We start from the raw sequence: 19,421 nt of genomic DNA, 5'->3' as shown, positions 1-19,421 counted from the left end.
TCTAAAGCTAAATAATACTTTATTTCTTGTCTAATATTGTTCTTATCGCTATCTTCGGAAGCCCTGCTTTTGGAATCATGCTACATGTTGCTTATTTCGATTTCAATGCTAAATCTTATATTATTATTTAATTTATTTATCGTCTTTAGATCTAATCATTTCATTTGTCAATAAACCACGTAGCAAATTTAACTGTATCATTTTATGAGTAAACACAAACATAGAGTAACAATTTGGGTTTGAGAAAAAAAATACCTCTTCGTCTTTCAGATGACAATATTTTTCAGCATTAAATACACAACTGTTGCAGAGAATTTTGGCATTCATGGCCTGCCGTTACATATTCATCAATGACCCTCATTATTGTCATTTAAGAGGAGTTTGATCTTAGGACCTTGTTCCCTATGTATAGCTATAAATAGTGACTTCAACAACCATTGTAAAGGACAAATCTCGGGCATAACTTATGTTATACACTATTCTCAAAGCTAAATAATACTTTATTTCTTGTCTAATATTGTTCTTATCGTCATCTTCGGAAGCCTTGCTCTCGAAATCACGCTATATGTTGTTTATTTCGATTTCAACGCTAAGTCTTATATTATTATCTTTAGATCAAATCAGTTCGTTTGTCTGTAAACCACATAGCAAATTGAACAGTATCGTTTTACGGTTAAACACAAACATAGAGTAACAATTTGGGTTTGAGAAAAAAAATACCTCTTCGTCTTTCAAATGACAATATTTCTTTTAAGTATCAAAAGGAATGACAAATTTGTGAATTTGGAAGCAATCTAACTTAAATTTCTCTATCTTACCCTTAATGATAAGTTTTTATGGCTACGTAAATGTTATAACATATTTAAAATTATAAATTTCAAAAGCCTTATAATCATTCAAATACTAACATATTGAAGATCATAAATTTCAGCAATTCTTTTTAAACACCATGCTCAGTCAAACTTTGTTTCATAAATTGAAACTCAAGGAAATATATAATCGGTCAAACTTTTACTTGTAATATTTTTGTACAATGCTAGTATTAATGTAAATATCCCCGTTTACAAAAAAAGGAAATAGATAATTGGGGTGGTGGAGTTGACGGTTATGATTCAAAAAGAAGATTGTCAAGGTGGATGGATGATGCTACGCCGAAGCTAAACTGCAGGATTGAACATTGCGTAGGGAATATTTGAGTAAACTTTTCAAGAAGCAGATAGGAGTGAAGAAGGGTATACAAAGACAACTGGAAAATTTCCAAAATAATATAATGATAAGATTAAGGCGGGGACAAGTGAGGCTAGCTTAAAAGCACTCCAACCACTACTGCCGTTAAGTTATGGGTTCGAATAATGTTGGAGGATAAGCCTGAAAACGCTATAGATTCTTCTAATTTGGGAGGAGTTTATATATATATATATATATATAATCATATGGTCAGAGCTGTCCCCGCCTTATCATTATTTTATTTTGGAAATTTTCCAATTGTCTTTTTTGAGATTTTAACTTGATTAATTAATGCCTTTATTCTTTTTCATGTAATAACTTTACGAAAAATATGTAACTAGCATAAACATTGAATCTAGGAGTTAATATGTGGCCATGTGGAAATATTATGATGGTTGCCTTATATTTGATGGTGAACAAGGTTGTGTTAGTTATAGTCTTTAATTCTATCGTAAATATTTCATGTTTGGTGAGTCACATTTAACTTATACCTACTTTTTTTTAAAAAAAAATTAACCAATACTCAAAGTACATACAACACCAATACTCAAAAGTACAGACAACTTCAGGCATTTTCCTCTTCCTCCTTTTTTTTCTTCTTTGCTGTAAAAACAAAGGTGGCGATAAATTTTTATGGTGTTTGTAAGCAAGTTTTAAGGTAGTTTACGATATTTTATAGTAGTAAGTTGTTGTGACGCTTCTTTTTTTTGTTATTGCTTAGGATTTCTTCTTCTTATTCTTCTTAATTATAAAATGAGTTTCTTAGATTTGATTTTGTTTTAATAAATTGATGATTGAGGTTTATTATATTCTTTATGATATTTAGAGGTTATGTTTCAAATTTGAGGTCATTTGGAGTAGATTTAGGTGTTGAATTGTGCGTTGGATAGGTGAAATTCGAAGAGCAAATTTATGTTTCTGAACAATTTGCAATTCAGACCTATTTTTACCTTAAGTGCATGAAAATATAGGTTGCGCTTCAGGCCTATTTGATCTTAAGTTCATAAATATTTTGTTGCACTTCAGACCTATTTGACCTCTTAAGTGTATTTTTTCACTTCAGACCTATTTGACTTTAAGTTCATGAAAATATTTGTTGCACTTCAGACCTATTTGGCATCTTAAGTGCAATTTTTTCACTTCAGACCTATTTGCATCTTAAGTATAATTTTTGCACTTTAGACTTAATTGTCCTTAACTGCATTGACTGCAGACTAGATTTATTTTTCTTCAACTTCATACCCAGTAAGTCTGAAGTAGATCCTAAAGTGGTTAGATTTATAAATTTTTGTACAAAGTGTGTATAAGTTTAACGGTGATCCCAAAAATAGGTATATATCCAAATACCCCAATTCTAAAGCTAAGTATGGTGAACCGATTGATATGTTAGCATGAGAATATAAATACAAGAACTGGAGAAAAATAAACACATACAGTGCGAGCGCAAATATGCAATAGCTGAGTAGAAATGACACCAAGTAGCCACTTTAAAGGGATGCTATTTAAGAATTAATCAGAGGCGGATTCAGAATTTAAATTTTATGAGTTCAACTTTTAAGGTTTTAGCATTGAACCCATTATATTTTTAAAGTTATGGGTTCATATCCACTATTTTTGCAATTTTAATGAATTTTTACATATAAATTTTTACACAGTGTCAAAAGTTATGTGTTCAGTGTAACCCGTTAGTTGTTCACTACATCCGCCTCTGTAATTAGCCAGTGTGTCCTGAATTTCAATTTTTCAGTTCAAAAATGTCTTTATTGTCCTGAAGTTAAGATTTAGTTTAAAATTTTAGGACAAAATAAGTATTGTCTAATCTCTAAATAGCATATGTGAGAACGATTATACGTGCACTTGCCCCAATAGCTGATTATTCAATCGGGGTCCAAGTAAATATGACCGTTACCCGAGTAAGCGACGGAGAGAATCAGGTTGAGAAACCTGAAATAAACTCTGCCCCAGATCACTAATCAGCCAAACGGAGAAGCAAGAATGGTAGGTGGAAGGACATTAATATACAAATGCATATGTGGTATTTTATTAATGCAACTGACAGGGAAAGGACTTCCTGCTCTATTTATTAAACATAAAAAATATAAGAGGCAAGGAAAAGAAAACATTTAAACTGCTAAAATTGAAAACAAATATCTCACCAAGAAATCTAACAGGCTGGAACGTTCCAGATTGTGGCTACTAGCCTTAAACATTTTGGTGAAAATTGAAACTGGTAACTTTTTTTGAAAAAAAAAAGGAATAAAAGATAAAGGAAAAAAACCAAAAAGACCAAAGTTAACAACTGAAAATAACATTTTTTCTTCTGTTGGTCCTACCAAAAAGCAATATTGATATTGCGGTGTTAGGCTCATAGAGGGACACTTATCACTTTTATAATTATCGCATATTTGTGTATCGGTTAGTTAATAAGTAAAAAAGAAATGAAACAATCTCGTTGCACGATCACATCATGTTGAAATTTTCTAATTATATTGTAATTAATCAGTCTTTTCTTTAAAGAAAAAAAGAAGGTAAGGCTTATTGCCTTTCAATATTCGATATCTGATCATGTTGCAAATTCGAATATGATTATATCTATTCTTCTTGGTATTACCGTAGGTCTTTTCTCTTTCTCAGTAATATTCCAAAACATTGTCCTTTACTGAAAAAAAACATTTTTGACCCTTGGATGGCTATAAGTGGTAGGCCATTTATGCAGAATAGCTTAGCTATGATTCTTTACTCGCTTTTCTAATGGTGACTCGATTCGCGAAGTTCTGATGTATGTTAGAGCAGGCGACCAATGATTGAACGAAAAATCTTCAAATCTATACGTTTTATTGCTTCTTTATTCTCTAAATCTTTTGAACCCATGATTAATTAGATCCGAAAGGTAGAAAAGAGAAACTTAAAATAAAAATAGGACCCTATATTTAAGTAATGCAAAATGTAATACCAACCATTAGAACAATCCTAACTCTGAAATCCATTCTTTATTTTGTGGGGCCGTTTAGTAACCGAGATAGTTTCTGATAATATTAATTCCATCATTATAATCCCTATGTTGACCAAAAAAAAAAACAATCCCTACATAACTTTGTATGCGAACCAAACAACTGACTCAACAAACCTAACAATACCAGACATGATTGCAAAAAATAGTTCACCTGTTCCACTGAATGCTCATATGCAGTTATACTTCAGATGCGAATAAATTGGAGAAGTATTAGAAGAGAATAGCATAGATAGCTCAGCACAATTTTAGAGAGAGCATAGAAAATATCAGACTTCAAAGTTCAAACTACGGAGAACTTCTGTAACGAGTGAGCCGGGAAATATATGGCAGTTTTCCTTTGGAACAAGGCCCAGAATATGATAACATGACATGAAATTTTTGCTGATTGTACTCGTTTCAAATGAGGCTCCTTAAACAAGAAAGAATCATAACTAGGTCTTACAAAAGTGAAAAAGAAGACCTTTGCAAACAGAAGACACCAAAATTTTGTTTATACAACTGATTCCGCTTAGGTAGTCATCACTCATCTTTGCACTACTTCTTTGCACCACTGGAGGACTCAGGTTGTGGTTTAATTATATTTAACTGACCACCATCCTTGGTAGCAAATGTAGCTGCTTTTACTTCATTGCAGTGATTTATAAACTTTGTCAACTCCTGGTCACAGAAAAGAACAATGCACAATAATAAGACAAATGCAATCAATAACAAGCGCAATAGCTATATCAATTCCTGCTTTTGAGATAAATCTAGCAATTCCACTTAAGAGTTGCCGCAAAATTATTTTGAACCTCGACATTGCAAAAAATACCGCGACACAACAGAAAAACTTATTACTTCTTATATACTAACTTATCTTATGTAGATGAGCATGGAGTTATTAAAATTTTACTTGTATGTTATATTAGTTAGCAAACGACAAAATTATTCAACAAGTACTTGGATAGTTAAGAGTATTGGAGGAAACTTCACATGATTGTCCAAGTAGAATTGTTTACTTGAATGTAACCTTTACGGAGATGTGAGCTACAGTAAAATACTGTTATCTGGGGATTCATGTAAAACACTCGGGAAATCCCAAAACGGAAAGCATATCATATAAATTGGAACAGACTAATAGAGGGAGTTGAAGCTGGAATACTGAATACCATTTTATGAGGTCAATCAGTCCAACATGCTAAAATGTTGATGCAAACACAATATGACAAAACAATCTAATTTTAACAATATCATTATAATTTAGTTAATGGCTGCTTCTAAGTGACAAATGACAATGAATAGGGAGTTCTGCAAAAAAGCACAACTGACACAGACTTAATCATTTGCTAACAACCAGCAATTGAAATGTAAAGGCTATCAATGCCCTAGTTCCCTTTATCAACAGAGTCAGCTTGTCACGTACAGAGATACCACTGTACATAACCATTTAGACCTGTATATTAGTTGAGCAAATGATTTGATTCTAAAATTTTAAAGTTGAAGGTACAGCTGAATAACTCTCTCTTCAACCATAGAAATCATGCCACTGCACTCAATAGCTTGAAGAAATTAATAAGTTTAAAGCCTTTAACCTGCGCATTGGTATCTAAACAAAACATAGCTGGATGTACCCAACACCAAGCAAAAAGGGAAAAGCAAAGAAAGTGCACTACATACTGTGCCGCCTACCATTCTGATTCTCTCTGCTCCATTCCATCCTTGTGTCCAGAATATATGAAATCAGCATAATATCATTCTTCGTAACCCTAAACTTAACCGCTTGTGGCATCTACATTTAAGTACTCGAAGGTTGCATAAAGAAAAACAACCTAATGTTTGAGCAGAATTGATTCTTTTGCAAATCTATCTATACTATATTAAAAACACGAAGGCCCTTAGCGAAATGTTGTTCGCCTTTTTTACCCTTTAAAAAATAGAGTTCACACTAGACATAATAGTCATTTAATTACTTTTCCTAATATGTAGGAGGCGTCATTTAATTCGCTAATAATTAGGAATAGTCCTTCAGTTATTTTCCTAATATTTAGGAGTTCGAAATCAACTATATTTTGTGCATTAAATCCTTATATAACGTTTCAAATATATTTAAAATTATTTATCTAAACACCTTTATTTAAAATAAATACATATTCTAATATTAAGTGGGATTTTACTGGGTTGTTGTTGTTGTTGTTGTTGTTGTTGTATTCTAATATTAAACACCTTGAATAAATTTCTCCTTATTTATATTATGTAACATAACAATTTTATCAATTTTTATATCACGTCGCAAACCGAGATGTTAATTAAAAGACAAATCGCTACCACCTAAGCTCCAAAATCCGAGATGGTTAGAGAAGAATCACTAAATGCTCCAAAATTCAGGTTCTCTTTTGAAAATTACCTAGATAGTAAATTTTGAAAAACAAAAAATCTGAAAATATAAAATAACTATTGAAGTTCTAGAACCGATGCTAACCAAAAGTAAGAATATTTCAGTTACCTAACGACCAAAATAATTTATAGAGTAACTTATATGAAGTTAATTGCCACAGAATTGAAGTTAGACGACAAATTCAGTTTTATAGCTTTAAAAACCAAACTAAACTATTCCTATAACAAATAATTCTAAGGTAAAAAATAATATTAACATGTAAGAGTTTGTTAATATTTAAAATTTTAAAATTAACCAATTAAATTTTACAATAATTTCGATGGAATGTGATTTAAGGACAATGTTTGCACTAAAAACTTTTCGATAGACGAGTCTAATCTATCAATTTATCGACACTATCATAAAAAAAAGAAATTCTAACATAAAAGTTGATCAACTTTCACCCTTCACAAGTGAAGTTCATGTTGAATAAAATCATATAGTTAATATATATAACTTATTTTTTGTTGAACTGATATTTAAGATTTTAAAGACTTCTATGAGATAGAGTTCTTTCTTTATTGAATTAACTATATAAGATCGACATTAATCATCATTTTCATGATTTTACACATTTTTTCTTTTAACCAAATTCTAAAATAATATTTATAAGTTTTTAAAAGAAAATTACTACCTGAGACGAGGTACACGCGCAAAGCGCGTAACCTAAAACTAGTCAACAGAAAAACTAAGCCTGACCAGTCTGACGGCTTTCAGCCCTTTTAAGCAGAAAACAAACCCAAATGTGTTACCCTACTATAGCACCCTACACTTTTTATTTATTTATCAGGAGCACGCTAATAACTTATTTAATAATGTGATGACCCGATAGGTCATTTATAGTTTTACCCTTCATTTATGTGTTCCAAGACCTCGAATAGCTCTGCTTAGCCTTTCTCGATTTGCGTGCGCAGTATGTGTCCTTTTTCTGGAAGGTTTTTATGAGAAAATTGATGAAAATATGAAATTGTGCCTTAAAACTCATTTGAATTTTGTGTAAACGGAACCGGATCAGTGTTTTGACGGTCCCAGTGGGTCCGTATTGTGATTTGGGACTCGGGCGTGTGCCCGAAATCGAATTCGGAAGTCCCTAACTTGATTTATCATAATTTGTTGAAAACTAGTAATTAAAAAGTTTAAAGAATTCATAAGTTTGACTGTAGTTTGATGTTTGATCACGCGAGCGAGTTCGTATGATATTTTTGGACTTGTATGCATGTTTGGTTTGGAACCCCGAGGGCTCGGGTGAGTTTTGGATAGGATACGGATGATTTTGAACTTAGATTTTCTGTTTTTTTGGAAGTCTAATGTCACTTGATGCTTTTTGCTTCGCGATCGCGAAGGGGAAATCTGGGGCTGGGGTGGTTTTCTTCATCTGTGATAGCGATAGCTGGGTCACGAACGCGGAGCAATGGGGGATTTATCCTTTGCGAACGCGACTAGCTTCTCGCGAACGCGTAGGGCTATGGACCTGGAGGGGGTACTGGGCTAATGTTCTACGCGAACGCGATCATTGGGTCGTGAACGCGATGGCCAGGGGGAAGAGTGGTCGCGAACGCGAAGGCCAATTGGGCCGCGGTGCATCGCGAACGCGACAGGCCCTTCGCGAACGCGAAGAAGGCCTGACGCTCGGACCTTAAAATATTTCAAACACGGGATTTCACCCATTTTTCACCATCCTTTCATTAGAGCTCGGCCTAAAGGCGATTTGGAGGAGAAATTTCATCACCTTTTCATAGGTTAGTGTATTTTAACTTGTTTTTTTCCATTACCATCATCACCCATTAATTTCTAACCTTAATCTATGTTCTTTCATGGTAGAAAATTAGGGATTTGGGAAGAATTGGGGGTTTTTTGTAAAATTGAGATTTAGACCTCGAATTGAAGTCGAATTTCGAAACTAATTACATAATCGGGCTCGGGGGTGAATGGGTAATTGGGTTTTGGTCCGAATCTCAGGTTTTGACCAAGCGGGCCCGGTGTTGACTTTTGTTGACTTTTTGGGAAAAGTGTAAAGATCTTAACTTTATGCCTTGTAATTGATTTCCCTAGCATTATTTGATGTTATTGAGTCGATTTTGGTTAGATTCGATTGGTTTGGAGGCGGATCTTAGAGGAAAGGCCCCGGTAAAGCTTTGATTTTCTTGCGGAGCGAGGTATGTGTAGTGTCTAACCTTGATTTGTGGGAACTAGGAACCCTTGAGCCATGTGCTATGTGAATTACATGTGTAGCGACGTATATGCGAGGTGACGAGTGTATATACGCCGTCAAAATACTTGTTTCCATGCTTTCTCTCATTTCATTAATTATTTTATTCCATGTCTTAATTGTTGCATGCTTTAATTGCTTTCTATGCCTTAACTAGCTACTTGTCACTTATTTCTCTCATATTAAAATGTTCGGTTCTCCCATGTTTCCATAATAAATTGCCACTTGCCTTAATTGCCTTACGTGTACACTTTAATTGTCATACATTTGATTTGTCTTGTTGCTTTGTACTAATTGTAGCATTCCTTGATTTGGGTACGAGGTTCTTTTATGGCTTGCTTTCATATTCTTTATTCGTAGAGATTCTAGTGAATTGAGTTGCAATTTATTATATTTATTGATTTTTGCTTATGGATCGGGTTGCACGCCGTAACAGGTGGAATAAAGGAGGATTGATATTGATATGGTAGGATCGAGTTGCACACCACAACATGTGGAATAAGGGAGGATTGATATGGTGAAATAAGGGAGGATTATGATATTGATTATGATTATATGGTGGGATCGGGTTGCGTGCCGCAACGGATTTTACTTGTTATTATTGATATTGATATGGTGAAATAAAGGAGGATCGTGTTTGTACAGTGGGATCGGGTTGCGCGCCGCAACTGTTTGTGTGTTTTGTATTCCTTGTTGTATTGTGTTGGCTTCGGTGTTTTCGTACGAGATTCTGAGGATTGGTATTTCTGGTTTTACTGATTTTCGAGGATTGAGATCATTTTCATAAGTTAACTTCCTTATTTTCCGTATTCCTTTCCTGTCATTATTAATATACTGCGTATAGGTTATTGTAAGTACCCGTCTTAGCCTCGTCACTGCTTCGTCGAGGTTAGGCTCGACACTTACAGAGTACATGGGGTCGGTTGTACTCATACTACACTCTGCACTTCTTGTGCAGATTTTAGAGTCGGTCCCAATGGCGGTCAATAGATTGCTCGGATTGGCCATCGGACGGAGACTTGAGGTACAGCTGCTCGGCGTTCGCATCCCTGAAGTCCCCTTCTACCTTATCCTAGTTGTTTATTTCTTTTCAGAGAGTTTTACTTTCATTCAGACCATTATCTGTATTATTCTAGTCGCTCGTGCACTTGTGACACCAAATCTGGGGTTGTATCTAGATATTGCGGTTGTCATGATTTTTCGCACTTTATTTCAGTTCTATTTCAGTTATTTCAGTTTAATTGGTATCAATTAATTTGATTTATTGAAAATGGCTAAAAACTATTCTAACGTTGGCTTGCCTAGCAAGTGAAATGTTACGCGACATCACGGTCTCGCGACTGGGAATTCCGGGTCGTGACAAATAACCTCCTCAAACACTCTTTTTAATTTTGTTTGCATCGGTCCCATATTTCCTCTATGTTTCCTATGGGAATATAGGATTAAGACACAAGACTAAGTGGGTTGTGAAACTCAAGGAAGCCCTCTAAAAAAACAAAAACAAAAAAAGGTGTTTAACTAGCTACCTTTCCACAAACCTACCCCTCAATTGTAGACAACTTTCCATCCAGCAGTAACACATACTGCTACCCTTTTCCCCACTATCCTGAACTTAGTTAAAGCAAAAGAGAAAAGTAAGGGCCACTACTATCCATTACAAGCAGAAGATCAAGTTTCAATATCAAGAATTGACTGACTTAAAATGAAGACGTAAAGAATACTACTCCACAAGACTAATGAAGTCAAAACTCAGGAAAAGAAAATTGAAGATAAGGTCATCGCTCACCTTAATCCTCCACCAAAGTCATCTAACTAAATTAATTAATGTCCACCAACATTGTCAACCCCCCCCACCAAAAAGTTGTCAAAATCATCTAAGGGATAAAAGCTCAAGGCAATGTTGCCCGACATAAGTGACACAAGAAAAAAAATTACAGCACCTACGGGGAAAATAACTATAGTCCGTTACGGGTCTGAGTGATTTTCCACTCTCTCCTACTCTACTTCCACAAACATATGCCCACTCCTATTCATCACCAAAAACCACACCCCTTCCTCAAACCCAACCTCCATCACTATTACATTATATGCACTCAATTACTCGGTTTTTGTGTTTGGATGATGTAAAATGTGTTCAAGTTTTTTCTTTCTTCCTTTGGTAAATTGTTTTAGTTCAAAGACTACTTTTGAGTTTTTACATTCTGGTTACAACAAGTGGTGAAATGAAGTAAACCGTTGAGATAATTTATCCCAGCTGGTGCAAAACATGCTGGCAATTTATGTTAATTAAACACACAAATAACTCAAAATACCATAAATTATAAACCTAAAAATCACAGGGCATGGATGAGAGTACTCACCCGATCGACATCCATCTGCTTTGTATTCTTTGACGGTTTCACAGCTCTCTTCCCTGCAATTGAGAATAGTTGTAAGCCCCAAATTAATAGACGCTATAACACAATCAATGGGACAACGCACAAAAGAAACAGAAATATACCTTTGCGAATTTGAGGGGCTTTTCCATGACGACTAGGTACTGATTTCTTCTTCTGTTGCCCTTTGAAAAGACCTGCCTTTTGTGTCATTTTTCAACTCTCTTTCTCGATTGGTTTGAATGAATTCTAGGGTTTTGTGGGATGCTAGGGTTTATATTCACCCGATTCGTGGAATTGCTGTTCTAAATGAAGACATAGACCGGTTCGGGTCATTCTAAGGGGACTAACCGTACACCGGTCTAGTTGATTGGATCTCGTTCTTGTTTTAATTTCTACTCTTCTTTTTTTCGTTTTTCTACTTTTAATAATATTTTTTGCCCTTTTGTGCAATGGTAATTTACTATTCTCGTCCCATAGAGATTGGCACAATAATGATCCAACTATTTAACTTTTTGCGTTCATTTGAATATCAGCTTCTTAAATTTTTTTTGAAGAAAATTTACTTATTCAAATACTTCACGAAAGGATAAAAATATAATGCTTAAAAATCAAAGAGAATAAGGCCTAAGTTTTCATCCAAATTAAATTATTGCTTAACTATACTCTTAAAAATTGACAACAAAATTATCCTCACCTTATCCAAACTTATCGCATTAATGGTTATTATTACTACTATATGCTGTAATGGAGCTTGTGCAGTTTGTAAACCTTGTCCCTAATATTAGAATAGCCAACATTATAGTTCGTTATCAATCGGCAAGGAGAAAATTTTCTCTATCTCTTTCTCCTCCGATAGAGGTTTGAGTGTGTGACATCTACTGAACCAAAGTGAAGTTATCAACTTCTTTGCAGCATCGGCGGACTCAGGCTGTGGTTTAATTATATTTAATTGACCATCTTAGTAGCAAAAGTGGCTGCTTTTACTTCGTTACCAGTGATTAATAAATTTGTCACAGAATAGAATAATGCAAAGTATTGAGACAAATGCAACCAATAACAAGTGCAATAGCTATATGCCTATATCAATTCTTGTTTTTAAAGATAAAACTAGGAATTCCACTTAAGAGTTGCCACAAATTATTTGAAACTCGACATTGCAAAAAATAACGCGACACAATAGAAAAGCTTATTACTCCTTCTATACTAATTTATCTGATATAGTTTTGAGTGAGCACGAAGTTTTTTTAATTTTACTTGAATGTTACTATTCTCGGACAAAATTATTCAACAAGTGTTAGTCCCGCCAATATTGCTGTATTTGTAAATAATAATTCTGGAAAATATAAGTTATCGTAATGAAACAGTAATTAATTCGAGCCCACTGAATTCACAGTGTTTCCTTAAGGAATTTAATCCCCTCCTAGTACCCAAGGTTATGGATTATTTCCTCCCAGGATAGAACGAATCACACACTGGTGTAGCGGTACTTCAAACCCCAGTGTTTCAGCGAACACAAAGTTCGGTAGCAAATCACACTTACAGTTGCTTTGTTTGAAGTTAAAACAATGCAGAACAAAGGAGTAGAAACTCAGAAAATCGAAGCCGAAGCCGAAGCCGAGCCGAGCCGAGCAGAGCGAGCGACGACGACGGCGCGAGGCTTGCTTTCTTCTTAACTCTTTAAGAGCTACAAGAAGAGCAATTATATATATACCCACCAAAAATCTTTTCCTCTTCCAATATGGGACAATGTCTCATTGTCAAGAGGGAAAAACTTAAAATTTTACTCAAAAATTTTATTTTCCCTTCATTTCTCATTCACCCTCATTTTAAGACTATTTCATCTTAAATAACAAAAACCTCAACAATCCCCCACATGAATGGGGAATGGCTATATCACGGAAGTATGCATGAAAAAACTGCGTGATTTGCAAGCAAGGATTAATCGCATCTGGATAAGTAGGTTTCCCTTTGAACTTTCCGTAGTGAACTTATGTCGGATATACTCGGTCAATCGGTAGATTTGATATCTTTGAACCGTCGATCTTTGGTGTATACCTAGACAAACATAAGTCACACAATCAACCCTTAACCGTCTTTGGTTCTCATTGTTGTGTTCGTTTCAGCCATGAACACCGCCTGGTTTCATAAGTGCGTAGAGTACTGGCCTTACAAAGTTCTCCTTGAAGCGGCTAACACTTCACACTTACATAGGTGATTCCTAAACGTGTCATCCTGTAGATATACTATTTGATATATCCCGTATCAAATTTAGAAATCATTAAAAAGCCTTAATGCTTTATCCTTGGTACTGAACATTGTCTCATCACGAGAACGGACTAAAATTTTATTTGACAATGTTGAACCGTCATTAATGACTTTGTTTGATCTCCTTGAACCTAGATCTTGGGATCTCCAGTCTTCTAGGTAGAGTTACCGCCACAATGACTTGTTCTCGGCCATAGCCCCATTCCCCTTGATGATTTCTCAACTACCTCTCTAGTTAGGCCTTTTGTAAGTGGATCCGACACATTATCACTTGACTTTACATAGTCAATCGTGATAATTCCTCTAGAGAGTAATTGCCTAACGGTTTTATGTCTTCGTCGTATATGACGAGATTTACCGTTATACATAACGCTCCCAGCCCTTCCAATTGCCGCTTGACTATCACAATGTATGCATATTGGTGCCAACGGTTTGGGCCAAAATGGAATGTCTTCCAAGAAATTCCGGAGCCAAAATGGAGTCCTTGCAACTTTAAAGCCCAAGTGCTTGAATTTTTCAAGTACTGTCTTAATATAATGAGATTGTGATAATGCCAGACCTTGAGGAGTCTTATGGATCTTAATTCCCAGAATTAAATCAGCAACTCCCAAGTCTTTCATATCAAACTTGCTATTGAGCATACGCTTAGTAGCATTTATGTTGGCAATGTCATTACTCATTATCAGCATATCATCCACATATAGGCAAACAATGACTATGTGATTTGGAACATTTTTAATGTACACACATTTATCACATTCATTTATCTTAAAACCATTTGACAACATTGTTTGGTCAAATTTCGCATGCCATTGTTTGGGTGCTTGTTTTAGTCCGTAAAGAGACTTAACAAGTCTACATACCTTCTTTTCTTTTCCTGGAACCACAAACCCTTCAGGTTGTTCCATGTAAATTTCTTCCTCCAACTCTCCATTTAAGAAGGCCGTCTTAACATCCATTTGATGAATTTCAAGACCAAACACTGCAGCTAATGCTACTAACATCCGTATGGACGTAATTCTTGTAACTGTAGAGTATGTATCAAAGTAGTCTAGACCTTCACGTTGTCTATACCCTTTGACTACGAGTCTTGCCTTGAATTTATCAATAGTGCCATCATCTTTGATTTTTCTCTTAAAAATCCATTTAGAACCCAAAGGTTTATTTCCAGGAGGAAGATCAACCAATTCCCATGTATGGTTGTTCAATATGGATTCTATTTCACTATTGACTGCCTCTTTCCAAAACAATGATTCCGAAGAAGTCATAGCTTCTTTAAATGTTTGAGGCTCATTCTCCAATAAAAAAGTCACAAAATCTGGTCCAAATGAAGTAGACGTTCTTTGACGTTTACTATGTCTTGGATCCTCCTGATTACATGTACTTTCTTTTGTTTCTTCCCGAGGTCGTTTAGATCCTTCACCAAACGACTCACATTCCTTTTTATACGGATATATATTTTCAAAGAACTCAGCATTATCTGATTCTATAACCGTATTATTATGAATGTCGGGATTTTCTGATTTATGAACCAGAAATCGATATGCTTTACTATTTGTCGCATATCCTATGAAAATACAATCAACGGTTTTTGGTCCTATCTTTACCCTTTTGGGTTTAGGAACTTGCACTTTTGCCAAACACCCCCACACTTTAAAATAATTCAAGTTGGGCTTCCTTCCTTTCCATTTTTCATATGGAATGGATTGTGTTTTGCTATGGGGCACTCGATTTAATATTCGATTAGCCGTAAGAATGGCTTCCCCCCACAAGTTCTGTGGCAAACCAGAACTTATCAACAACGCATTCATCATCTCCTTTAATGTGCGATTCTTTCTTTCCGCAATCCTATTAGATTGGGGCGTGTAAGGGGCTGTTGTTTGATGAATAGTTCCATATTCTAAACATATTTCTTCAAAAGGAGATTCATATTCACCACCCCTATCACTTCTTATCATTTTTACTTTCTTGTTAAGTTGTGTTTCAATTTCATTTTTGTATTGCCTGAATGCGTCTATTGCTTCATCTTTACTATTCAGTAAGTAAACATAGCAATATCGAGTACCATCGTCAATAAAAGTTATGAAATACTTCTTTCCACCGCGAGATGGTATTGACTTCATGCCACAAATATCTGTGTGAATTAAGTCTAAAGGATTTGAATTCCTTTCACCTGACTTATAAGGATGTTTAACATACTTAGATTCCACACATGTTTGACATTTTGATTTTTCGCATTCAAACTTAGGCAGTACTTCCAAGTTAATCATTTTTCGCAAGGTTTTATAATTGACATGCCCCAAACGTACATGCCATAAATTATTTGACTCAAGTAAGTAAGAAGAAGCTGAAATATTATTATTGTTTTTCACAACCATTACATTCAGATTGAAAAGGCCCTCGGTGAGGTAACCTTTTCCTACAAATATTTCATTCTTACTTATGACAACCTTGTCGGACACAAAAACGCACTTAAAACCGTGCTTAACAAGAAGTCCAGTAGAGACTAAATGCTTTCTCATTTCGGGAACATGAAGGACATTGTCCAAAGTCATGACCTTGCCAGAAGTCATTTTCAGAAATATCTTCCCATATCCTTCAACTTTTACTGTTGAAGCATTTCCCATATAAACTGTCTCTCCGGGTCCAGCAGGAGCATAAGTAGCAAAAGCTTCTCTAACTGCACAAACATGGCGAGTGGCTCCAGAATCAAACCACCACTGTTTAGGATTTCCCACCAAGTTACATTCAGAAAGCATGGCACACAAGTTATCAACATCATCATGCTTTACTACAATGTTTGCTTGACCCCTTTTCTTGTCTTTCTTCGGAGCACGACACTCCGTAGATTTGTGTCCGATTTTTCCACAGTTGTAGCAGTTTCCACTGAACCGCTTCTTGCTTGGGTTGTATTTCGGAACAGAAGCCTTCTTCCTCTTTTTGTTATCTTCAACAATATTTGCTCTCATTATTGTTGAATTTCCACGGTTTCTCCTTTCAGCAGCTTTATTGTCCTCTTCGATTCTCAACCGAACAATGAGATCTTCTAGGGACATTTCCTTTCGTTTGTGTTTCAAATAATTTTTGAAGTCCTTCCACAACGGAGGCAACTTTTCAATCATTGCTGTTACTTGGAATGCTTCATTGATGACAAGACCTTCAGCAAGTAGATCATGAATAATCACTTGCAATTCCTGGACTTGGGTAATAACAGACTTGCTATCTACTATTTTGTAGTCCAAAAAATTTTGCGGCAACGAATTTCTTCATCCCGGCATCTTCAGTTTTATATTTTTTTTCAAGCGCATTCCACAATTCTTTTGACGTCTCCACGCCACTGTATACATTATACAGATTATCATCCAGTCCGCTAAGAATATAATTCTTGCATAAAAAATCAGAATGCTTCCACGCTTCAATCACGATAAAGCATTCATTCTCTGGAGTTTTATCTGGCAGATCAGGAACATCTTCCTTGATGAACTTCTGTAGACATAACGTAGTTAAGTAGAAGAACATCTTCTGCTGCCAGCGCTTGAAATCAATCCCGGAAAATTTTTTGGGTTTTTTTGTCGGTGCCAACGTCGGTGTTCGGCTTGTCGATGCGTTGGCAGTCACCGTCGGAACAGCTTGATTTTCGCTTTCAGTCGTCATTTTTTTCTGTAAAAAAATGACACAAACAAACGTTTAATAAACGTTTTCAAACTGGAGTAAAAATCACGTAGATTTTAATCTCCAACAAAACGCCACGAAGGCTTTACTCTCCAAAACGGGAGTACACAAAACCACAAAGGTTTTAGTTTGCAGAATAATAAGAATAACACAAATACAGAAATAAATAAATTAAATTCCTTAAGATTGTTAGTCCCGCCAATATTACTGTATTTGTAAATAATAATTCTGGAAAATATAAGTTATCGTAATGAAACAGTAATTAATTCGAGCTCACTGAATTCACAGTGTTTTCTTAAGGAATTTAATCCCCTCCTAGTACCCAAGGTTATGGATTATTTCCTCCTAGGATAGACCGAATCACACACTGGTGTAGCGGTACTTCAAACCCCAGTGTTTCAGCGAACACAAAGTTTGGTAGCAAATCACACTTACAGTTGCTTTGTTTGATGTTAAAACAATGCAGAACAAAGGAGTAGAAACTCAGAAAATCGTATGGAAATGCTGAGAGGAAGGAGTGCAATGTGTAGCCAAAGTTGAGCGTTTTCATTTTTTTTTTTTCAACAGCTACTGCACATATTTATAGGAGTCAGCTTTGAAGATGAACGACCCTCCACCCTCCATGGTGGAGCATGCACTAACTTGTTTGTGGAGCAAGCACTTGGCTTAATATTTATTATTAACAAATAAATTTGATCCAAAAAATTAATCAATCGATCATTTGACCAAATCCGAAGCCGAGCCGAGCTGAGCGAGTGACGACGACGGCGGCGCGAGGCTTGCTTTCTTCTTAACTCTTTAAGAGTTATAAGAAGAGCAATTATATATATACCCACCAAAAATCTTTTCCTCTTCCAATATGGGACAATGTCTCATTGTCAAGAGGGGGAAACTTAAAATTTTACTCAAAAATTTTATTTTCCCTCAATTTCACATTTACCCTCATTTTAAGACTATTTCATCTTAAATAACAAAAACCTCAACAACAAGTATTTGAAAAAGTTAGAGTACTAGAGGAAACTTCACAAGATTGTCCATGTAGAATTGTTTAGCTGAATATAATCTTTAGGAAGATGTGAGCTATGTATAATTACTATTATCTGTGGATTCATGTAAAATACGGACATGCCAAAATGGAAAGCATATAAGTATCATATAAATTGGAATAAAGGGAGTTGAACTGGTACTAAAACTTTAAAAGACCAGTGAAGCTAGAACATCAAATATCCTTTAAGAGGTTAATCAGTCAAACATGTTAATGCAATACAAGATTTTACAAAAACACGTTTAAGTTTAACAGGTCATTATAATTTGTTTACTAAGAAAAAACTATTGAATGTGAAGGCAGTCAACCAAGTTTGCTTTCCTACCATCAGTGTCAGCTTGTCATGTGCAGAAAACCACCATAGATTATTGTTTAAACATGTTTATTAGTTAAGCAAATGATTTGACTGAATTATAAAGTTGCAGGTACAACTAAATAACTCTCATTGATCAAGCCACTGCAGTCAGTAGTTTTAAGAAAGTTTAAAGGCTTTAACCTGTGCAATGGTGTCTCAAAAACATAGAGGATATGCCCAACACCAAGGCAGAAGGAAAACCAAAGATAAAACCTAAATGAACTGCATATTCTGCTGCCTACTATTCTGGTTCTTTCTCTGCTACACTCCATCCTCGTGTAGCATAAACATCCTCTTGATAACCCTAAATTTAACTGCTTGTTGCATCTATATGTAAGTACCTAAAGGGTGCACAAAAGAATCGACTCAAAATTGAGCAGAATCAATTTCTTTCGCAAATCTATCAAACAATAGTTAAGTTGACCAGTCTGACGTCTTGCAACTGTTTGAAGGAGAATATGAACCCGAATGAGTTATCTTACTAGCACCCTAATCACTTATTTAACACCCTCCTCCAACACTACTGTTTTCTAGTTATGTTTTTGCAGTTCCCAAGTTTCCTCTGGGTATACAGCATCAAGACCACAGATTAAGTGGACAATGAAACTCAAGAAAGCACTTTACGGCAAAATTAAGAATTTAACTAGTTTTCTTTCCATAAACCTATCCTTACTTCAGTGACAACTTTATACCCAGCAGTTAAATATTACACTTCCTGATCCTAATATTTGGCAAATGTGATAATTTTCAACCACAGCTCCATTGCAAATGCTTTGCCCGCTTCCTGAGACTATTCTCGCCCTATCTCATTTGCTGGTTAGAATGGTGTTCTTTTTCTTTCTAT

General features: G+C 35.3%; 1 protein-coding gene across 1 annotated transcript; it reads right to left on the bottom strand.

Moving 5' to 3' along the window:
• Positions 1-4,512: 4,512 nt before the first annotated feature.
• On the bottom strand, positions 4,513-11,551 carry LOC104097162 (uncharacterized). The gene is made up of 3 exons (XM_009603687.4): positions 11,363-11,551; positions 11,223-11,275; positions 4,513-4,897 (listed from the first exon to the last, which is right to left on the bottom strand). The coding sequence occupies exons 1-3, from the start codon at positions 11,448-11,450 to the stop codon at positions 4,775-4,777; spliced, it is 264 nt and encodes an 87-aa protein (XP_009601982.1). The 5' UTR covers positions 11,451-11,551; the 3' UTR covers positions 4,513-4,774.
• Positions 11,552-19,421: the final 7,870 nt, after the last annotated feature.

The sequence above is a fragment of the Nicotiana tomentosiformis genome, chromosome 1 (assembly GCF_000390325.3).
Source record: "Nicotiana tomentosiformis chromosome 1, ASM39032v3, whole genome shotgun sequence".
Taxonomy (NCBI): Eukaryota; Viridiplantae; Streptophyta; class Magnoliopsida; order Solanales; family Solanaceae; genus Nicotiana; species Nicotiana tomentosiformis.
The sequence above is the reverse complement of the archived record's forward strand: the minus strand, read 5'-3'. Positions and strand labels throughout refer to the sequence as shown.